Here is a 24,391-nt window from a genome sequence, read left to right on the forward strand (position 1 = left end):
TGATTCAGAAATCGTCCTTGATTACACTGCTTTTGGTAAAGAAGAAAAAAAAAAAAGAAATAATAAAAAGCAGGTTCCTTCTACTATGGATTTGGCTATGTGATGTTGAGATTCCACCCAGCGTATACTGACATCTAGCAGACAGCATGAGTGCAAGGGTAACATAATCGGGATGAATCTGAGGCATGTAGGTTATGGACACCCTACGTCTATATGGCAGCAGGACCAGAAAATGAGGCGGTGGGCTGGATTCGGCCTGCTGGCCTTGTGTTTGACAAGTGGTTCAAACAAACTGGATTTGTAAGCTATATTAATGCAGCTTCTAGGAAAATATACTTAAAGCACATCCATGATTCACCACAAAATACAAAGACGTTGGCCTCGTTTGGACAAAAAAACCCAGCGTCTAGCGCTCTCACAAATGCAGATAATAAACAGAAAGACCTTGCCCTTTGTCGCTAAGCCTTTGTGTGTGTGCGCGCGTGTGATAGAGAGAGTGTGTGAGTGTGTGTGTAAGTGTGTTCCAGGGGAGATTTTAACCTGAGTGTTGTAATGTCTCCACTGTGGTCTTCTCTCTGCGGTGTGGCCATCTGTTCAGTAGCCTGAGCCAGCACAAGACAGCACTTGCTCTGTCTTCCTCTCTATTTCTGTCATCCTCTCTTTCTGCCTTTCTATCTGGAGTCTCTTCCCGATATTTGTCTTTTGTTTTTCTCTTTCTTTTCTTCAGTCCCCTTTTTTTGGGGGGGGGCTCTGTTTTGCCCACAGTCTGGTTCTGCCTATTTTCTCTTTTTCACTATTTCTCAATTTGTCACTATTGATCTTAAGAAGAGGAAGAGAGAGAGAAACAAAGAGAAAGACACAAAGCAGTGATATAGAGTGAAACACACACACCTCTCCTCCCCGCCAGGCAGACAGGCAGGCAGGCAGACAGACGAACAGACAGACAGGGACCAAATTATCCCTGTTGCGTGGAGCATGAAATTAGCAAGTAGCTCAGTGTGGCAGCATTAGCATGGCTGTTAAAGGGATACCGTGACATTTTCGGGCTGTGAAATATGGTCGTTTTCTATATGGAAGGTTGAATTTACCAGGCAGGGAGCTGTTTAGTGTTGTTAGTGGCCATGTTTAAAACCCCTGTGTAAGATGTGATCAAATGTGTCAAATCCTGGTGGAAAAGTGTGGTAATTTACTGCAACAAGGGTCAGAAGATTAGCTAAAATGGAGATTAAAGAGCACAGACTAAATGAATCAATACACATGGCGTGCTTCATGGTTCTGGTGTGTTGCCTTGATGGCCTCAGAAATACAGCTTTTACCTCAGTCAGTGGTGGGAAGGAACTAAGTACATTAACTCAGGTGTTATACAGTTTTGAGGTATTTCCATTTTATGCTGCTTTGAACTTCTAGCTTCATGCATTTCACATTTCACTGTCAAATGTTGCACCCTTCATAGTTCAAATGAGTAAGCAATGAGTTAATCAATGGAAAATGAGCTTTTTTTAATAATCTTTCTTAAGCAGAGGTGCCAAATATGACCTGTTAAGTGAAAATGGACTGAAACACAAATGATAGTCACATTGAATATATTGCATTTTTTCGGATTAAACCAGTGTTTGTCAATCTTTTAAGCTTGTGACCTCTTGGAATAGCACTTGACTGTCAGTCACTTGACACTTAAAATACGTTTTGCTGGTATTACATCTGTACTTTTACAGTAAAGCACCTGAACACTTTTGCCACCGCTGATCTCAATATATGTTCTCTTCTGGCCTCAGTTTAATTTTTCAGAACTGTGCCTTTCCTTTCATTAAACTTCACCTTGTCTGAGGGAGAAGTTTTCTTTGGGAAGCACATTTTTTTGTATGCTGTGTTTCTCTTCATATCTTTCATGCCTGTGCATAGAGACTCCAGTGCTTTCCTATTTTTAATGTGAACTGCATGGCTTCAATAAAGTGAAAGGAAATGGAGGAAATAGGAAATCAGATCAAAATGTACTTTTTTTTTAGGATGTTGAGAAAAGAATAAATGTCCCTGGCAAGACGGCTTTTTGTATATTCACCGCTGACTTTGTACCGTAGCAGGATTTTCATGCCTGTTTCTAAGAGATTTTCCATGAACCTGACCGCACAGGCTACCTGCAAGTGATCCTACTCGCAATGTGAAGTGGTCCTCCCGGGTGCCTCTTCCATCACATATTTGAAAACACTGCGAGTATGACACGCACATGAATTGTAAACTTAAAATGCTGCGTGGCCTCAAGTATCTACGAAACAGATCCATTACTCTTTCCAGTGTTAATGCCCCAGAGATGAATGATAGGATGGAAATAGTTGTTTTTTTTTTCAGCAAAGCAAATGCTGCCATTTCACATCCATGCTGTACATTCTCATTCTCATGTACCCTATGTATGCACTCACCCACGCGTTACAGACACCTGTGAGGGCTTTTGTTTCATTCAGCACACAGCTAAATGTAGAATGGTCGATTGAATCCATGGCAAAGTGGGAATTGCCATTGTATGAATTTGTTTTTTTTTTCCACCCTCTGATTAACCTTAATGCTTGGCAATTTAAAAAGTAGCCTAAAGCAAGACATCACATTGGAGAAGCACACACATGGACAGAAACTATGCTGAGGTTAATTTAAAATGTAAACTTGGTAATTTCCCCCTCTCCACAAGCCTCCCATCTTCCTTTTTTTAAATGGATTCATCATGACCTGACTCTTGTCATCCCCATCTTCAGTCTTCTGGTGTTTAAATGTATCCTGCTGGTCATGCACGCTCCACCGTGCACACTGTCCCCGCTCTTAGGGATGAATTACCCAAAGGAATGCTTGTAGCAGCTATGTCAACTATCACCAATCACTCCCACAGTCATGTTCATACACATATAACATGAAACGCCTTTTGAAACCGCCACAGGAAAAGCGGCAGCTCATTATATTCTGTCTGTGTAATTGTTACGCCGCTTTAAATCTGCTTGTTTATCATCTTGCATCATTCCCCGGCACCGTCACCTTTTCACCTTGTCAGGAGTGTGTTCATCAGGGTATCGAGTTAGTCCCGCGTCAGGCCGGTTTGTTTTGGAGGGATGAGACTAGTCAGACAGCCAGCGCAGCACTTTAAAGACACTGTGACATTGCAGTTCTTCTCCTCACTCTCACTCTGTTTTCCACGTTCCCTGTTCCTCCTCTGTTTACCTTTAGCCTCCCAGCCTCTCCATCTCTCATGCATGTTCCCCCTCCCCCTCCCTGTTGACTCCTCTCCCCGTACCCCCTATCACCCTTTCTCCTTCACCGCTCCCTCCCACCTCCTCACTTTCTCCCTTCTTTGATCAGCAGTGCTTGTCAGTCAGAGTCTCGCCTGTCTCAGCCAATATGGCTGCCCTGACACAAGGGGGGTGGAGGACCAAGCATAACAATGGAGGAGGAGAAGAGGTAGAGACAAGTTTGACGGAGTCACCTTGGCTCCCATGACAAACTTTATTTTACAAATCATAATGATGAGAAAGCCTTGAGCTGAAGCAGCAGCGGTGGTTGGATCGGGCAGGAGGGAGGGAGGGAGGGAGGGAGGGGATCGAGCGTGGGGGAGAGAGACGGGAGGTAGAAATGGAGAACAAGAGCTTCATGCTGGAACATTTATCTTCTTTTTTTTTTTTTTTTTAAATTACAGTTGTTGCTGTCATCATTAATCTGTTAACAATTTTTCCTACACGAGTGCCTGAAGTTTTCTTTTGTATACTCTCATATCTGACTGTTAAGTATGGTGCTAGAGCGAGGAATTGATTAGCTTAGTTTAGCATAAAGACTGCAGTGAGGAGGAAACCCTTAGCCTGCCTTGCTACGATGCTAAGAAAAAAAAAAAAAAAATGCACCTTTCCGGAACCTTTAAAAATCACAAGTTCACACGTTGTATCTTGTTTGTTTAATTAGTATTTAGAGCTTGCTATGCTAAGCTAACCGTTTCCTGGCTCTAGGGTCATACATAACTCAAAGACGTGAGAGTGGTATCGATTTGCTCGTCTAACTCTGCTAGGAAAATGTAGAACTGTTCTTTGAAATAATTCAGCCTGATTTTCTGGCAGCAATGTTCCTCGAGGGCATGTGAACACTTTGCCTTTGTGCAAGTCAATTTTTGTGTCTGTAATTCAGCGTGACATAATAAAACGGGGTGTATCTGCTATAGCTTTATCTGTTGGGTTTTTTTTTTTTTTTTTTAAGATCTTGCGTATTTAAAAAAGTGCTGCAGCCAATGGAGGCAATGAACTGATGATTGAGTGACTGGTGACAAATCAAAATGTCAAGATTCCTTGTTAACAGAAGCTGTTTTTGATGTAGTTGTTAAATATTCCTTGCAGTCATATTAACGACAGAGAGGGAAGAGTGGGCGATTGACTGAAGGAGATAAGAGATGGTGAGAGCTGAGGATAGATGGAGGGGTGATTGATGATTTCAGAGTTTCACAGCCCCTAAGAGTTCATTCAGTGAACTCACACACACCCTCACACACACAAAATGAAAACGTGCGAATCTTTGGCGACTGATAAACATTGTGCTCCTGTGTGGCGCTCATACGCTCCCTCGTCTGTGTTTGTGCGTGTGTGAGAGAGCCAGAGTGGGTGTTTGCTTGCTTCAATTGTTTGGATTGGAGCTGCAAGGTGAGACCAACAAGCCAATCACCTGCCAGTTTACAACTCACATCACGCTACGCTTCGCTGTTCACAAACACTCCTCTCTATACTCTCTCTATTTTTCCTCTCTCAGTCATACACAAACACACATACACACACTCAGGTGGGAACTCTGAGCATTGGTTTAACTAAGTGGGAGGTAAAGTAAGAGGGAACCCAAACAGCAGACAAAGAAAACGGCAAAGGGGGGAGCAATCTGTCTAGAAAGAGCGAGCCACAATGCAGTAACGGAGTATGTTTTTTTGACTTTCTTTGCATCACACACTCCGTGTTTGTGTTCAGATCTGTGCATCCAGCATTCATCTGTTCATTCCTTCCTGCTTTCCTGGAGGGAAATTCAATTGTCACAGCAGAAAAGGCAATCGCTGTTCATTCCTGCAGAGTTATGGCTCACTGCTGTACACAAATGAGGACGGTGGTTAAAGAGCAACACTCGCAGCGGTTACTCAGACAAAGTGGAAATGAGTAATGCCGCACCCTCGATCTAATTGAAATCCTGTAAATGAGTGGTAAAGTGTAATAAGCATGGCTGAATGACTGGAACATGTGTGTCACTGTGGACTCTTTATGAACTCACCTGTGCCAAAGAGACTTCCAGCACGATATATAGAATAAAGAGGCTGTGTGTGAGTCCGTTTCCCAAAACTGCAAATGGTGCCTGGGTAGTGCAATTAACATCGCACCGCTTCTTTACCACCACGTACTATCACTGTAGACACATCAGAGAGCACACTTACAGAATTATTCATGAATTCATGCTCTTGCTAAGAGATGTGAGCGTGTAGATGTGTGTCTTCCACTCAAGTACATCTGCATGTTAGGGAGTGCTCATACAGTAGAGGAACTGATTCACGAGTGCAATTCCGCACTTTATTATTTGTGAATTTTAAGATTAGTAAAGTGTGTGGGTAAGTAAACCCCCAGACATGCACTTCGGATACTGTATCCCACCTTTGTGATGGCGCATGCTCCCATTTCTCTCGCATTCAAAGGCCCTGGTAATTATCCTCTCAGTGATGGGCCTCTGGAGGGGAAAAAAAAATGAATAGAAAAAGGAACATCTCATCCTTTGTCTTTCTTTAATTCCCCTGCTCATTGCAGAGTCATAAAAAAAGTCAGCTGCCAAACGTAACAAGGGGCTGAAACAGAAAAAGAGGGGATTTGTAGCTCTCTTCATCTGTCGCCCTGCAAATGTAAATTTCTGGATTGTGACAGATTTTACATTCTTCTCTTTCCTACATCCTCTCCCTGTTTTTGTGTATACGGCATCATGTAAACACGCTTCTAAATCTTTCTTAAAATGAAGCTATGAGCTATTTGAGGTGTACCGGCATGCTTTTCCTCGCATCTTTAAGCTTCTCCTTCGACAATATAACACAGCTGTGATCATTTGTTTTATGAGTGCGAAGTGTTAAACGTCTGTCATCTCTCTCTCACCAGGCTGAACCAGAGGGCTTCTCCCATTTCCACCTCTACGTCTGTGCCGCCTTCCTGGTGAGGTGGAGGAAAGAAATTCTAGAGGAGAGGGATTTTCAGGTAATGCGCTCACAGGACACAGGGGGCGCCATGAAGCTTCCTACTTCCTGCTAAGACACACAGACCGGCATGCACGCATACATAAAGACATACACACTCCCTGTTTTCATACCCAGCTGGTGACGCTGAGGATGATAGACTGTACATTGCTTAATATCGAGGTAAATTAGCTCAGATGGTCCCGGCCGTGTGCAAAAAACATCTAAAGAGTTCACCAGACTGCTGGTGTAGAGCTGTTCATGGCCTACATCCCTCTCCATTACCTCCCTGGTCATTAGCTGTGAGGTTCAAAAGTTGTTGTGAGTGCATTAGTAGATGACAGTAGACAGCTGCCAGAAGGTGACTTTGGTTGCCAGCTCACTGGGGGACCTGGCTTCTTAACAGTAGCAACATAGGCTAGTATCATCACATGCAAACGTCATCTCTGCTTTTTGGCTCCTCGTTCTTTTTTTAACTTTTTTCTGCAGTTTTCCAGTCTGTCTTTTCTGGTTCTTTCACATTTCTTCCGCTTCCTCTGCTCTTTTATCCATATTATTTCTTAAGTTTCTTCATCGGTGGTTCACATTGCATCTCGTGTGCAGTTTCCTCTGCTCTTTTTCACGTCTCTCTTCGTTTCATTGCTCTCTAATAGAAACATTTTTTTAAAAAGCTTCAATAGAAGACGAAAGGAAAATACCTGATATTAGACATTTGTCCAAACGGACCTGCTGTACTGAGTTCAGTTAACCATCACCGGCCATAATGTGTAAAACATGTACTGCGTGGCCATTTGTATTATCCTTATTACCTTACACAAATGCAAGCACACATTTCTCCCAGCTCCATATAGTTTTACTCTCTCCTGGCTTGCCGTACAGAGTACCAAGTTGTGCGCCAAGGGCAAAGTATCCATCCTCATGAGCATTTGAGGAAAAGAGGAGGCATGGAGGGAGGTAATGAGACAGTAGGATGAGAGGTAGAAGAAGTAAGAACAGATTAAACTTAAGAGCAACGGAAGGAAAAAAAAGTTGTTTTATTGAGAGAACATTTATGTTGTGGCGCACTTTTATGTAATATTATACCCCTGTGTCATAATTCCAAAGACAGAGTTTTATTATGAACAGTGTTACAGATGATTAATTAAAGCAGCCTGTGCACTGGGCTGCAGTTTGCACTCGCTTGAGGCTGAAAGGCAAAACTACCCTTTGAAATGGACACAACAATAAGAAATGCCCAGAGGCACAGATCAGTGAGGATTTCTTGACAGTGTGTTTAATGTATGTTTTTACTCAGGTGATCAAATGTATTGAGTGAAAACGTAGTTGGGTTTCCTTCCGCTGCCATCTGTTAACAAAGCTTTTTCAAAATGAGAGATTAGTAAGAATTAATAAGATTCTCAAAACATGTCACGGTAAATCTCAAAATTGCAGTTTCCCACTCTGTGAGTAAAGAACGAGAATTGCTCTGAATGACACCTCGGATCACAGTAGCGAGCCTTGTCACTGTTGCCATTGTGCTGGTTTTTATTTATTAAAATTGCTGCCGCGTCGAGTTATATTATTCCTTACTTGAATGAGAAATAGCTCTTTGCACTTCAGAGGTCCTGCACATCTGAGCTTCGCTGACGCTCCCCTCTGGTGCTTACATTGAAGAAAAGAGGGACAAAACCAATACAATTACAACTAATACAAGGGGGCCACTCCATCTTTTATGCCTCTCCCACCATGTAATAAATCAGGAGGCGTCTTCAGAAGCGTTAGCAGTCAGAGGGTTCCAGTTCTAAAGAACCTGTGCTTCAGATGGAGGCCAGTTGATTAAAGCTGATTCACCCACTGAGTGAGACACTGGAGGCTGGTGGAGTTTGAAGATGAGACATCAACTGACCCATCTTCCTTCGTACTCTTCTTACCCTCCCTCCACTTTCCCCTTATTCTCACACTCGAGTTCATGCTCAAACAAGATTGCCACTTTTTGTTGGATTCCCTGTCAGAATGACCTTAAGATGGTTGGAGAACAGCCTCACTAAAATGTGTGTCGTGTTTAAAAAATGGAAATATTCATCATTCGGAAAAACAAAACAAAACACCTTTAATCTATGCAGGTATAATTTCCTCCTCCCTGCCTGTTCTCGAGGTGGCAGTGTCAGTCCATCCGCGAATCCAGACTAAAATGTATTTATTCATTTATTTAAAAGAGCCGTGTACAGCTGAAACGAAACTGTCATCATTTGATGCACCATACCAGATTATTATGTCGAGCTAATTCGCACATGCAGTCCCTCGGCAGGTCGGAGCAAAATAACAGCACAGTGACAAACAGTACAGAGTGAAAACAACATACAAAGAAAAAAGAACGCACAAGGCAAAACGACGCACAAATGGTCGCATGCTAACATGCAAAACGAACATGGTGAATTTTACCTGCCTAGCATCAACATGTGAACAGTGTCACTGTGAGCATGCCGGCATGGCTCAAGACTTCTGGTCTTGTTTTGTTATGTTTCTTCACTGTTGGACTAAGTTCAAAAGATTGAACCCAGGTCCTCTGTGGCTCTCTCCAACACGTACTCAGGCACACACGCCACAGACAGTCCAAGCTTTTGTGCAGGAGTCCAGACTCTTAAATAAAGAAGTATTTTATACAGTAGGAATAGTATATACTTCTCACAGAATGCAGGAGATTTCCCAAACTCCAGACTTCAGCTCTGTTGAAATGACTTCTACCTGTAGTCTTGATAAATTTAAGATAATGGCATTAATGCCATCATCATCAACAGTCATGCTACAGTTTCTTTTTTCATCCTCTAGAGCGTTGTCTTCCATGCCCCCCAAAAAACCTTTTAATTCACTCACTCACACACACATGCACACACACACACACATTGAAAAGCACATACCAACACATAAACAGACACAGCCAAATGTCATCCTGGCATTTTCCCCTGCCTAGTATACAGCAAATGAGCTCATCGCCTATTTGTTTATGTCTTCTGAAGTCTGTTGTCTGTGTTTAATGGAACACAGATGTCCTGTTTGTGTGTGTGTGTGTGTGTGTGTGTGTGTGTGTGTGTGTGTGTGTGTGTGGCCATGTATTACTCATGTTGCGGGGACATAAATCTGTTTACACAGTCACATTGTTGTGACTCGCCTTCCTTTCCAGGACAAAATGCAAGTCCCAGGGGTTAAGGTTAGGTTAAGGGTGGTGTTAAGGGTTAGGATAGACAAGTAGTGGTTATGGTTATGGTTGGATTAAGTCTCCAGGAAATGAATGTAAGGCTAATGTCCCCAGAAATTATGGAAACACGACTGTGTGTGCGTGTGCATGTTGTCTGGCTCAGTTTGTGTCACAGACTGGATTCATATTCATGTATTTCTAGTAAAAAATGTGGAATTATGCTCAAATGTTGTACATTTTGCTCTGAATTTAAATTTAGAAAACCCAATCTTGTCTGCAGTTCTTAATGAATGTGCATGTTCCTGCACATTTTGCTGGTGTTGTCGGTTTTGTGCTTTTGAGAGGAAAAATGTTCATTTTCACAAATTGACCAACCTCATATAATACAATTTACTAAGTACTTTCTTTGAAACAGATTAGTGTCAGTGAGGAAAGAGAAAAAAGTAAAGATTTCTTCTCTTCTCAGCTTTAGTGGTTTAATTCCAAGAGATTTCTGCCTCTGATCCACTGAGCCTCAGAGTTCAAACGTAGGCCTGCCAGGTTCTTAAGGGCCTGTTGAACAGCTCTTATCTCCACATGCTTTACCCAGCAACCCTCACGGCATCCCTTTCCTCTCATGCCTGCCTTTCTTTCTCCTAAATTCTTTCTCTGCATTGCCGTGTCGCTCTCTTTCTCTGTCTTGCTAATTTTCTGCCACCCCTATATTTCTGTTGCTGTTTCATCTTTTGTTTTATTTTACTGTTTTTCTTTCTTTCTTTCTTTTCACTGTGTATCTCTGTATCACTTATTCTTCCACCTTCCTTCCCTTTCTTCCTCCCTTTCTTCTCCAAGCTGCGTGTCACTTGGTTCACTACTTTGGTCCAGTCTGCACATTGATCTCACTGTTTGATATCCCAACATTTGTTCAGATATTCGTAGTTCTCAGATGATGATCATGGTGATTCCCTGACTTGTCCTCTACAACCACCACAACGTGGACATTTAGTGAAATATCTCAACAACAAAGAGATGGATTGCTCTAAAATGTCTTCAAATATTCATGAACCCCAGAGAACGAAGCCTACTAACTTTAGTGATCCCAAGTTTTCATGTCAGACCACCATGAGGAAGTGTTTTTTAGTGAAATATGGAAATGTTGTACAGACATTCATGGTTCCCACAGGATGAATTAAAGCCCACTGGGGATGACCCTGACCTGTCATTTAGTCCAGTTTAATTTGTCCAACACTTATGACCAAATACCTGCTAAACTAATGACATTCCCACCAGCCTCAGTTGCACTTTGTGTTATGTTAACATACTAACATGGTAAACATAGTCTGCTAAACATCAAATTTGAAAGTGAAAAGGAAAACATGCTTGCAACACGATCCAAAGTGTGAAATCGGTCCGGCCTCGAATATGCATCCACTCAAACGACACACGCTTCCAGCAATATAATAAAGGTTTCCAACCTGTTCTCATCAATCTACTCATTATTACACTGAATCGCTAGTTCAATTTCCTCAGGCCTGGAGGCTAACTAGACTTGTAGCAGCTAGTTAGCCACAATATAACATTAACAGCTTATTGTTTTCTGGAAATGACTGTTTTGATTGATTTTTTTGCTTTGCTGTTGCTGCATTTGTTTCTTCTATCCATAACACATTGTGACAGATTTCACCACTTCTCAAAGCTGTGTCGATATTATATTGAAAAGATACAAATGCAAACATAACATACATAACTCTCTAAGTTTGACTGCAGTGTCGTCACTCACAGTAAAAAAAGTGTGAGCTAATTGTCTTTGATGTAAAATGTAGAATGCGAGGAGCAGCCATGTATGACAGACTGCTGGCAAGATACATGCTTGGGGTCCAAAGAGGGAACACGAATGATTGATTCACTTTAATAGTTTTAATTAAAAATTGCATGCAGAAAGTAATTTAAAAAGGATAATTCATGCATTGTTATCAGACCTAGTAAGGAGAGTAACTGTGAATCTCCTCTCCTGGTTGTGGGATTGGATTGGTTAAGCCGCTAAATGAAAAGCAGGAGGAGTGTGGCACTCCCCAAGCAATCTGCCTTCCACCGTTCCACCTCAGCTAGCACACTACTGCTAACCGCAAGCCTGGACTGCATGGATAAGTTAGCATATGCACCAACACACTCACACACACACACACACACACACACACATTTTCACGCATTTTCTCTGTCACTCAAAGCCATATGCTCAGAGACACAACAACCTGAACATGCACACAAACAATTCTCCCTCATTTTATCCACACATTCGTATTCGCCTGTCATACACATTTATTTTAGACACTCATCCACAATGCACAGTAATGGCCAAGCGGGGAGATATTATGCAGGTATGTGCTGTTTTTAGGAGGGCCAGCACAGTCAGCGCCATTTCCCATTAGTCTGTGCTACATGCAGACACCAGCAGGGCCAAAGCAGAACTGCCACTCTGCACTCTGGTCTGTAAACCTGCATATGTGGAGCTGCTTGAGTCTGGAGCTGTACCTCAGCCTGGAAATTTGAGAATGGACCGGTATGACAGCTTAAGTTCATTTTACTCATATGTAACAATTACAATATTTCCTCGTGCTTGAGCAGAGGCGTGTCTCTGCCTGTATAAACTAGCCTTTGAATTCCAATCTGTTCAAAAAAGGTCTGTACAATTTTCACACATTATTCAGTGTATATGATACAGTTCAGCTCTCATGCCTTGATGTTGGCAGTGTTTGTGCGCATGCAGCAGAAATGCTGTTTCTCTTGACAGTCAGAACGTCCCTGCAGAGCTTTGAAAGGCCCATATGTGCTGTGCACACGCCATATTCTCTCTGTGCACCGTGTCTGTATTGATGTGTACAACTTCTATTGACATGTTTTATCAGAGGAGGACCCTCACATAGGAAAGACTCCGTCTACACTTACATATCTCATGCTCGTAGTCTATTTTCATATAGTACATGTTGCCTGCTCTTGCATCATAACAATTAAGATGCAGATTGTGTATATTAGTTCTTCCCCTTAATACAAGTTGATTTAAGAAACAGCTGGGTGCTCACTTAAATATCTCCCCTATAAATGTCAATAATAAATCTGCATGTTTTCCTATAATACCTAACATTCCACCTGCCCATGCACACTGTTTTCTCAATGAATTGGTCATTTCCACTTAAAATGTCCAATAAGAGTTACAGATAGTTAGAAACAGAGAGCCTAACATGTAAGATTTCTTTGTGTTGAGCATGTTCACGGGTATTGGATTATATTTTTTATGGTTTTTTCATGTGTTACGTCTCAGCTCAAGCAGCACTGAGGTTAATCAACAGACTCACAAGGGCATGCCCACGTGTGTCCACTCGCAAACAAAACCAGGAGTGTTGTTTTCACGGCAATCAGTGGAACCTCTTGATCCGGGCCGTCTAGTAGCATATCCCTGAGATTTCATTAGTAAGTGAGTAGTCCCCGTTGTAAACATTAAAGTGAGGCCAAGCGTTTATGTGAATACAAAGCTATTAGGTGTGTGTAAATGGAATCTCACTGTCACTACAGTTTTGCCTAAGACATGCATGAGAGCTGTAGTGAAGAGGGAAAGTAAGAGGTGGAAGAGTGAAAGAGGGAGACAAAGGTTTGTTTTCACTTTAATTAATGGTGTGTGAAAAACTGTGGACCTTTGGAAATGTCAGCGTCTGTCCTCAGATCAGTTATGTGTGGAGAACGCCTTGGGTTAGGCTGCCGCGGCAATAAAGGAGAGGAGGGCACTCCAGAGGAACCAGCATGTTCTGGAAATGTCAGCACTATTTCAATCACCGTGACTGGGAGCACAACTTTGTTTAGGATTCATTTTTATGTTGTAGAGAAGATGGAAATCTCAAATTCTGCCTCCAAAAGTTCTCAGTTCCACTTTCTGGCAAATGTTTGCCAGTTAGCCTGAGTTTGATTAAAGGGCTATTTTGTTTTTGTTCTGTTCTTGTGGTTATATTTTTCTTGAGTGGTGGGACAGTGATTATGTATATTTTATATGAAGCCGCAGGAACAATACACACAGAGCCTCCAAGTGCACACTCGCACACTTTGTCTGCGTGTGTGTGTGATGAAATCAGTTAGTTACTGCAGCATCTGCACGTACAATGACAAAGATTTGTAAAACTGAAAGCGCTAATAGAGAATAAAACCAAACTACCAATGCAAACATACAATATATACAGTGAATTGCACTGCTGTGTTTTGCCCATCTGTTTTCTGTCGAGACATGACGGGAAACAACTGCACGCTGTTAACTTATTTTCCAACATAACGTTAATAGAAAAATATCCTCATGTTATGCCCATATGGTAGAATAAGGGTCCTTTTAATTGCGTGTCAGGGTCTGAACTCTACCCATCTGCCTATGGATAAATCTTTATGTTCTTTGGGAGGCTGTAGCTGCAAACCACTGCCAGCTTTCTTCACGACAGCAATGAGGAGTTTCTTTCTATCTTTCTTGTTTTTTAAACAGTGATTTAACTAGTTTGTGGCTTTGGTACAACCTCATGTTTGTGCTTTCCCTGCCACTGTTCTGTATGTTAACAAAAGAGAAAGAGTAGTTTCTGTGTTTTCCGACTTTACCTCAACCATTCTCCTAATGAAGCCATTGTTTTTACTTGGGACACATTTCACAAAGATGTCTTTTAAAAGTTTGTTTAGGGAAAAACAAAATTCATGCAGTCTAATTATCAGTACAAAGTGTGTCTCTGTCAGGACGCCAGGACAAATGCTTGAAAATTGGAACTCTCACGATTTAATCGGGACATCTGGTCACTCTAGATGTTTTATTCTGCCAACACAAATGCTGCACAGTATTGTAAATCATGTAGTCCATAGGGCCCTCTACTGGAAATAACACTTTGGTTTGTATTTACTCCAATCTGTTCTACATTCAGATTTGTCTTTCTGTCCTTTTATATGTTGAAAGACATGAATCGCCCCAGAGAGTCTAGCCAGCGATGCTTTGGAAAAGCCTTTTAGTCTTCAGGTATTCACCAATGAAACCTGAACATTCTAAGCTAAAACTCATTGTTTCATTGCTGCTAATTTGAGCCTGCCTGTGCATGTTTGTTCTGGTATGTCGAGGCCCTGATGAGAGTCTTCACTGCATATGTGCGCTTGAGCAATAGTAAGTCCCCATTAAGATCACCGCCTTGCAATTTCCACAAAGGAGCTGGATCCCTCCTCTGATTAATTCCATCGTTTTCACCCATTTATCATGACAAGACCTCCTCATTTTCTCCCCTCTAACTTTCCTCCCAAACTTGGCGTGTATCGAGCAGACCCTCTCAGGGGCTTGCAGCTTCTCTGATGGATGGCACCGTAGTCAATAGTTTAGAAAGTGAGACAAGGCCACCCCCCGGTAAACAACTTTTAATAATCACCCCGTTGATTGAGTGCTGTGCCCAATGTAGCATATGAATCTGTTTGTGCCAAAACAATAGGAAAGGAGAAAAAAAATGAGAGGAAAGCAGCGGACTTAATATGGTGGAAGTAATTATGGAGCCCTCCACCCCATTCTGCCTCTTTTCCTGTGACATCCGTCTTTCACCGTTCTCCTTCCACCCACATGCTCTCCATCACTGACAGCTAAAGTTCGCTTTCAAGCTAACTTGTGCGTGTGCCGAATTATTGTGGTGCATGATTTTGATGACCAAAGCTGCTTGTAAAGGCTGTAGTGATCAGTCATGACATGCCATTGAGTAGACATACAGAAATATGTGTTTGGGCATTAGCTGTTGTTGCTCTGTTGATCAGTTTAGGAGTCTTCGAAAAGCATTTATCAGCTTAAAACAATCGCGTGCGGGATGATTAGCCCGCTGTCTGTCATTACCCACATAATCATTGGCTGAAGTTTATCCACAATAAAGAGGAAAAAAAGATAGGAAGAGTCAGGGTTTTATGGCTTTTTTGCCCTGAGATAACGAAATAGCAGGAGTTGCTCTGTCAGCCCATAAGCCAACTACCCCCCCCCCCAACTCAGTTAAGACACAAAAATGCCAAATAAACAGTAATATCGACCCGCTTGTAAGGAATAAACAGACTGCAGCAGCACAAGGAGGAGAGGGAGAAATAGATTTTTCAGAAAAAGAGAAGAAAGGAGATTTTTTTGGAACGGGCTGGGTCATGAACTGAGACATAAATATTGAATTTTAAATTTAAATGCTCTTATATGTAGTCAAAGCGAGAACTGAGGCGTTTCTGCTCCTGGGTTTTTTTCAGGGATCGTGAACTGTTGATGAGGGTGGCATTAACCTCTCTGAACTTGGCAGTGGGTGACGGCCGGAGTTAACTGCTAAGGCACTATTTTCCTTTGTAGTACTTAGCATGTTAGAGTTCATAGAGCCCCTTCGTACTGAACTGCCCATTGAACTGTTCATATTGGCAATTTTGAGGAGTACTTTACATGATATTCAACAACCGTGGATAGACAACAGAAATTCATTGCAGTAGATTGGCTCATGCATTCCTTAAGTAGTTTTACTTGTTTGAGACGGTGTGAAAACGAGAATATTTGGCAGATTTCGGGCGGTAATGGTCAAAGCAGGAATGGTTGAGTATCGACCGCTCTTGAACTTTGAAGTTGTACGTGCTTGCAAAGTGAAACTACTCATGCAGAGTGAAATTTCACTGTAAATGCTTCGGTGCACAGAGGAAGCACAGACAACTGTTTTAGTACTTAGATTGCTTCTGGCTGCATTTTTCCCGAGGTTATGAACTTGTCATTGAGCAGGCGTCGGCTGCTGCAGAATGGGTGACTGTGAGCGTCAAACTGTGGAGAGCAAAGAAATCCAAGTTTTTTTTCTCACAGAATATCTATTTACCCTTTTTATTTTGTAGTTTGGAATAAAATACTTATTTCCGTGAGGTGTCAGTCAGGGTTGGAGTATCCAAATGTTAACCTCAACACTAACACCCACGCTTGTGGTTTCATGCGCACTGAAAGCTCTCAACCAGTCTGTCATTATTCTCCCAGGCTTTAATCTTATTCACACTTCCACAGGATTTAAATTAACGAAGGTTGTGCCCACATCCCACATGTCTCGTTATCATTTCCCTTTTATAACGGGATGTTGCAGGACTCTGAATTAGTTTGGTTCATGCAGTCTTGGACTGACGCTGATCTGCTGCACATTAAGCACATTTGAAATATATGAATGTCAAATTAGAAAATTGGCCAGATTTATTTACACATTCTTTTTTTTGTGCTTTTCAGGGCCGCGTGAAATGTCCAGACGGCAAAAACTACTGAACTGTCTCAGTTTTGTATTTCTTAAAGGAGTGGTACTACATTATGGAGAGTCATAGAGAGTTAGATGAGAGGATCACCACCACGCTCATGTCTGTATGCTAGATATGAAGCTACAGCTAGCAGCTGGGAGGCTTAGCTTAGGTATTTTCATTGAATTAACTTTGCACAGAACCAGCTAGCTGTTTCCCTCTCTTTCCAGTATCTATGCTAAGCTAAGCTAGAGATTAGACTTCTCTGTGGTCTGTGAGCACTATATAAACCTCTGTAATCATTTCTATCAACATGCCCATTGACAAACACGATGACTCGTGACTGGATGTACATGCAGTGAGGAGTCCCAAAGCAGCATCAATTCTGAACTGCTTACTGTATTTCATATCCTACAGGGGAAGCACTCTATACTGTTTGTACTCATAATCTGTTACTGTACGCAGAGGCTGGAATTATTGTTTCCTACTGTACCGATAGATCTGTTTTACATGGCAGAGTGGGGATTAATACATGCTGAAGGCAAGCACAGACTGCCAGCTTCAAATATTAATTTTCCTTAAACCATGTCTTTTATTGCACGTGTCATCGTATTTCAGCGCTAACTGTGCTTCCGCCTTCCCTCTGTGAGTGCACCGAGTGAGCGGAGACACTTTTTATTTCAGCAACATTTTGCAGGTGACCCATATCTCTACACTGCCGCTGTTGCATGAAAAATGTTGTTGTTTTTTTTTTTGTTTACTCTTTTGTTCATGCTAGGCTGTAAACCAACATTATTTCTATGGAAATTGTACAAAATTCGACAGAATATTGTACAAAATGCTATTCAGTCATTCATAGCAGCGCACAGCTGATGTGTGATAGCTGAGCTTCCCGGCCAAATGTGAGAACATTGCACCAAAGGCCCACTCATAGCACAATGGAACACATCTCTGCTGTATGAAATATGTATGAATGTGTAAACAATGCAGTGCAGTATTTAATATGTAGAAAATGACCTGCACCCATAAAGCCCCAAATTAAGGTTGCAGATTCCCAGTTTTGGACAGACTCTGTCCAAGGTGCTGAACCAAGGCAGAAAGGACACAGTAGCACAGCAGCTCTTCATGCCAGGTTCAGCACCTTGGACAGCGACAGTGACCCGATCCTTGTTGTTCTTTCACAGTGCAGCAGCTTGGAAATGGCTGTCTGTCATCAGGTAGTTTTAAGCCACACTTGCATCACTTTTTCATACTTGATCCACTGCCTGACAACGAACAAACAAACATAAAATGATAACAACCAAATCATAAATCCAGCTGCCTGAGAACAGTGGCTATTGGTGAAAATAGCTGATGACACAGCACAGCTGTTGTGATTAACCTTTATTTATGTTGACTGGCATCAGATGAGGTCGGAGCGATAGAATTAACGATTGAATCAGAAAGGAAAGCTGCTGTGAAAATGCAGAAGGCTCTGCTTTCCTCAGACCCCTCAGACTTTCCCTACAGGCAGCTGTTAATCTCTCTCATGAATGAACAAATAGGTTTAATTTGAATGACTTTTCATTTTTTTCCTGGAGCCTACAGTTTGTAGGACCTAAAGCTGTAGGCACGCCACTTTATAAAGTCTGTCCAAACCTGCAGTGATTGGTGATGTCAAAGCATGTAAGCACGCCAAATCGTGACCACAGCGAAGTGACGTCAAACCCCAAACCCTACAGGCTACAAGCTGTGGGTAACCCGAGCGCCCCCTACTGCCAGTGTACTGTAACACATGCTGTGCAGCTGCAGCAAAGGTGTGTTATCCTCGACTGCGGGGCTTTTTTAAGCGCTGCCACTGTGTTAATCTGCTGCTCTTTTTACGCGCTAACCCTTTTACGAGACAACTTGGCTGTGCCATCCTATGTCAGCTCTTACCTTCACATGCTACGGTGCCGCACTCCTACATTAGCACCCACTGTTTGCCAGAGTGCCCATTTTGTATAATTATACGAACTACAGAAAGGTAATGGCCCTGACAGAGCAGTGCCTAGGCCCATTACACCTCAGGGTGCTGCAAAACACCATTACCACAACCAGCAACCTGGAGTGTTTGTGCATGCCGGTGACTGTGTGTGCGCACGACCTCATCTTTATGTGTGAGTTCATGTAGACGCGTTGAAGGAGTCTGCAGGTGGAATGATACATGTCAAAGAAACACAACACTTACGACAGATGATTGCCATATTTAGCCACAAACGTGTGCCTGTTGGCATGTTTGTGTGCATCAACACCTGTCATCCCTTCCCCCGTTAATTTCTCCAGGGCTTTCGCTGCTTGCTGCGGGGAGCTGTAGTTGTCACCGGAGGGAAGACAGCGAGGCACCTTGCAGGACTTTGGACACTCGTTGCACTCACTTCACTTTACACCGTCTCATTCTGCCGGCAAACAGACTATTTAGGTCACAGGAAGGGTTTTAATTGTGTGTTTTACCTATGTGCGTGCGTGCGCTTGCAAAAGTTTGCGAGTTCAGCGGAAGCCACCATTACTGCGAATAGCTCCAGTCACTGTGTTAATAGCATCTGAAGTGGTGTTCCTCTCTGACGCCATTTGAGGCTTCAGCTCTTCTAATAGCCATCCGTAACTCGCATGCTTGCATAACGCAGTGTCATCCAGCTCAGTGAGAGCTGATCTAAACCTCTGTGGTAAAGCGCATTTTAGAATGTTACATATCATGTTTATCAGCCCTGCTTTGCCTCAGCTGACTGTCTGGCATTTGTTATGCTTCCATATGTGAAGTGCAGATGAGTATACTAAATGAGCTCAACTCAGCCAGATGCAGGTTAAATCAATAACTGTACGCAAGTAAATTCTGCTGTATGGCCTTGGCCGTGTCTGTGTAACCACTTTGTTATCCCATTTGCTTTTTGAAGAAAGAGCCTTTGCACTGGCTCTATTGACAATCTGCTTTCCCCTCAGTATCAGTAGCCATTAACCACTTTAAGCCTTGCCAAGCGTAGGAGATGGAGAGCTAAATGCCTTTTTTTTTTTTTTTTGGAGCATACTGTATGTAGTAATGGTGGATCAATGTGTTTGTTAGTGTTGTGGGATAAATGGATACTCATGCCTGAATAACCACAAGCAACCCCCCCCCCCCAACCCATCACAAACACACACATGCAACAAGGCTAGCTACATAAATACCACACACACACAAAACACACATCTTGGTCTCCTTTTTCTGTCTTTCCTGTACCTTCAATGTACTGTATCGTCTCTCTCACTGATTTCTTACCATAACAGAGAGACACACTGTGACAAACACGCATACATCTACATACACCACCCCACATACTCTTTAATTACATCTCATTCTCGTTCCTAATTGCATACACAGCCTCACATCGCCCAAATGCGTCATAAACATACATTGATTTCCATGGATTGCACAGATTCCTTTTTTTTTTTCTTTCTCATGCAAACGCACACACTCATTCACACAGACACTTGTGGCCTCTCAGTGTGGAGTGTTGCCACCTGTGTGGAGTGGAGTGAGTGCAGCGTTCCACCCTGACAGCGAGATGTATGCAATTAAACCGTATTAAAGTCATTAGCCCAACAGAAGTGATAGCCAGCAGATGGTTACCACACAGAAATATGCTCTTAATGAAGCTCCTCTGTCATTGTGTGTGTGTGTGTGTGTGTACTTGTGAGGCAGAGCATGCGTGAGCGCGCTCCTGTGTACGTCGTTTGTTTGGGTGTGTTGCCTAACGGCTGTAGCACTCGAGGCAGCACTTGATTAGACGGTGGTTGGTCCTTCTCCTGTAGCATAGCAATTAGTGCCTGTTGTTGATTTATAAAGATACGGTAGCACATGGTAAATTTCACTCCTACCACTTATCCATCTCCATCTCTGTGGAGGCCAAAATATGCTACAAAGGGGACATAATATGTATGAAGTCTGGATGGAAGCTTGTGTTATTTAAGATGTTTCCAAATAAGCAAGAGACACATTGAGCTTCACCATGAAGAAACTGAGGCAGGTTAATGAGAACTAGTGAGACGGTAAAATTTTGTGTAGGCTGTGATCAGTCAACCTTCGTTTTTCATCAGATAAGGATAAAATTAAATAAAGTTGGTGTTTTATTAAGTAAATAAAATTTTGAAATAAGTTTGCGTAAATGGCAAAAATGATGTAGATATTCAATATGATGTGATGACTGCAAAAGACTAAAATGTCAACAGAGTTTATTGACTAAAACTAGATGAAAATAGTCCATTTTTTCTTCAATTAAGATTACGATATTAAGACTTCTAGTCAACTAAAACTTGACTTAAAACAAGCAGCAGCCTCTCAGTCATCTGGTTCGATTAGTAAATCTATTCACTGATGTCAAGCATCCAAAATTCATTAAAAAAACACTGCAAGTCATGTGTAGCCGGGATACAGTGTTGTTATTCCATAGAGAAGCTTTCCTCTCTCCTGAAGAGCCTGGGGCAGTGAAGTACAGTAAGGGAGGTACATGGTGTCTAGCCCCAGGCATCCAGGATCTCGATGCTCGACGGTGATGCACAGAATACTTAGGATGCACACACATTCGCATAAATACATCCCCCCCAACATTTTCACGTGAGCAGACACGACGTAAACCCACATTTGCAACACGCAAACCCACTCGTGCTCGCATGCGGTCCTTTAGCTGTGAGCAACATTGTCGGATTGCGTACGCGTGTGTGAATGGGAGAGAGGGTGAGTGATGAAAGGGGAGAGCTGATGGCGGCGCTTCGTCGAATACAGATGAGAGAAAGGCATGCTGAATCCTGATCAGGCTGCCACCTCTCTTTCTTCCGCTCTCCATCCCTCAGAGTGGAAATTCTTCAGAGAAGCGCGTCTTTCTGAACCAAGGAGGGTGTCATTAGGTCAGCCTTTCAAAGTCCAGGTCCAGGTCTTCTTCTCAAAGGAGCATCTCTTCTATGGGGGTAAAAAAAAAAGAAAGAAAAGAAACTTGAATTAACAAGCAACTGGATTTTGATGAGTGTGATGCTGAGCAGCATTTCGGAGGCTCTTGAACGCACTCCTGTTTTTATGTTTGACGACACTGGAGGCCAATTCTGTTAGCATTTTTAGCTTTGCTCGCTCCCTGCCCGTGAATTTTTGAAATACGCCAGCGGGGTTTTTGACACATTTCGATGGCCCGAGGCTCACGAAAGTCAGTCAACAAAATAATCACAGTCTACTCTTACATTTAAGCAAAGAGAAACAACAAATGAGAAATATGTCCAAGTGGAGATTCAGCTGTTTTTACAGACGCTGCGTCATCGGTGTGTGAGTGTTATTGCTGAGGATGAGCAGGTGGTACATTGTATGGTTGCCTCTGCTACCAGGACATGAATGTGTGCGTGTGATTGGGTGACTGCTGCTCGTGTTGTAAGGCGCTTTAAGTGGTCAGTAAGATTAAAAAAAAAAAAAGCACTACGTTAATGCACTTTTTCACCTTTACGTTACTCAGAAGGCTGAGGTGAAGCACAGCTGCAGCCTTATCTGTAAAATCTGGCTAAGATGGCAGCTTCCAGCTTAATTAGTTGAAGAAAACTTGTACTTTTCCACCCTCCCTCAGAATACAAATGCTTTTTTGTTGAAAAGTCATCAGGGTCGTCTCACCGGCTCATTAAAAACGTGGAAGGAAAAAAAAAATTAATGGAGCCAAACACCTTAAATTTAATACGTAGGAGGGTAAAATAATACAAAGTGCCCGCTGTTGTGAGTATAGCCACTTAAAGTTTTTGTGTAGTTTGACTTTCTCAGCAGTTGTAGAAAGCTTCGGTGTGATGTGCATAAAAATGGGGAAGCACTCTGACACACGGTTCATCACAATTACATTCAAATACTTAAAGCGGCGTTAAAATACTTTTTGTAACACGGTCACATCCTCTCAGACGGCGGCAAACTGCTCTGGAGTCAGATGAGTGTAGACACCAGAAGACCCGACGTGATTTGTCCTCCGATGTGATTATCAACACCATGATTGGTTGTAAACCCTGTTGTCACGGCAATGATTTCAGCCTCGATGATGAAAGCTCCCGGGACGCTGATCCATAGTGTGCACGTAAACACACACACACACACACACACACACACACACACACAGTCTGTCTCACTGCTAACCAGTCTCATTCCCCTTTGAGAGAGAGGCATTAGTCTGTGAGATTGAACCCGTGTATGTGTGTGTGAGGGTGTGTGTTGCTGCTTGTCTCCTTACTTACATAGTAATGTACAGAACAGGAATCTGGGGAGAGGCTTGAATTCCACTGAATTGTACTTGACACTTTCTTCTTTCTTTCCTTCCTTCCTGATTTTCTTTTTTCTCCCTCCCACGCTCGGCTCCTTTATCTTTTTTTTTTTTGTCTCTCCTCCTCCCTCACAGCTGTTATTAAACCACTTTGACTGAGTTAATAACATCTGTGTCACGCTCAAACACACAGGAAGAGGAAGAAAACAAGTGGAACTTTGCCTGTCCGCTACACTAGCATTACACTTGTACTTACCAGGCACCGAAGGCTGTACTTTGTGGGATCCCAAACTCAACGACAGCTTGTGTTGATATTTTGCATTTGGATATGTTTGCAGAGCTTTGGGTTATGTAGTTTTTTGTTTTTTTTTTAAACTACCATTCATACCTGATATGAACATGCTTTCTCTCTCTGGATACATTTTGCCATTTGAACAAATTCTCCAGCCCTCATGTGCTTTTGTCTAAAACATCTGTTTTTTCTTTTTTCCCCCCAACAGGGTTTGATGATCCTCCTGCAAAACCTTCCCACAATGCACTGGGGCAACGAGGAAGTGAGCGTACTGCTGGCTGAAGCCTACAGGTTGAAGTTTGCCTTTGCGGACGCGCCCAACCACTACAAGAGATGATAAGCGTGGCTCTGTGCAGCCGCCTCCCTCCTCCTCCTCCTCCTCCTCCTCCTCCTCCTCCTGCTCCTCCTGCTCTTATTCCTCCTTTCCTGCCCTGCAGTCATCGACTGAACTTGGAGGCCTCTATTCCTCCGTGGAAGGACCTCCCCTTTTCTTAACCCCCCTCTCCCATATCGCCCAATGGGCCTTTCAGCTATTAAGAGATTTGAATCAACCAATGACTGAGAGGACGTGCTGTGTAGCATTCTAACATGTTGATGTGGAGCCTTTTTTTTTATTCTTATTTTTCTCTGATCAGCTCAGACTTTTTTGTTGGAGTTGGATTCGCTCAAGCCAGCGCCTCAGAGTACGACCTCAGGCTGATGCAGGGCCATGAGCTGTTGCTCAGCACCGCCGGGGGGGTGGGGGGGGCTCAGTCTGGCTGAGAAAAATGTTCTTTTCTCCTAATGGTTATTTCCAATATCATGGCAATATTTTGCTTTTTTGTTCCTGGAAGCAAAAACATGACCTTTTTTTTGTTTTTTTACACATTTGCAAAGACGAAGAAAGATGGCAAAAGGGCACGGCGCGGGACGGTTGACATATCTGAGCCCCCTCTCTCCTGGTCACAACTCAACTCAACCTGAAGGAACGCCACATCTCCCGCTCTTCTTTCCTCTCCTGCTTTGTGCCAGCAGAGACACAGTTTGTTTCCCGTCAGACACACTGGGATTTTGCAGAGAGAGAGAGAGAGAGGGACTGTCAGTCTGTGCACGGAAGCATGTCTCCCTCCTTCCTCAAACCACACACACCAACTCAACCTCCCCCATCCGTTCTTTATCCCATCCTCCCACTCGCACTGACACATCGCCGTGTTCGAGTGTCAAGC

General features: G+C 42.8%; 1 protein-coding gene across 2 annotated transcripts in view; it reads left to right on the forward strand.

Annotated features, from left to right (window-relative positions):
- tbc1d22a (TBC1 domain family, member 22a) overlaps positions 1 to 23,661 on the forward strand; it is a 103,157-nt gene extending 79,496 nt beyond the window's left edge. For both annotated transcript variants that reach the window (XM_076722538.1, XM_076722537.1), the window contains exons 13-14: positions 6,132 to 6,227; positions 23,395 to 23,661. In XM_076722538.1, the coding sequence (XP_076578653.1) occupies positions 6,132 to 6,227; positions 23,395 to 23,523 (225 nt within the window). In that variant the 3' untranslated portion in view covers positions 23,524 to 23,661. The remainder of the gene's footprint in view (positions 1 to 6,131; positions 6,228 to 23,394) is intronic.
- The last annotated feature ends 730 nt before the right edge of the window (positions 23,662 to 24,391 follow it).

The sequence above is a fragment of the Chaetodon auriga genome, chromosome 22, assembly GCF_051107435.1.
Source record: "Chaetodon auriga isolate fChaAug3 chromosome 22, fChaAug3.hap1, whole genome shotgun sequence".
In the NCBI taxonomy this organism is placed as follows: Eukaryota; Metazoa; Chordata; class Actinopteri; order Chaetodontiformes; family Chaetodontidae; genus Chaetodon; species Chaetodon auriga.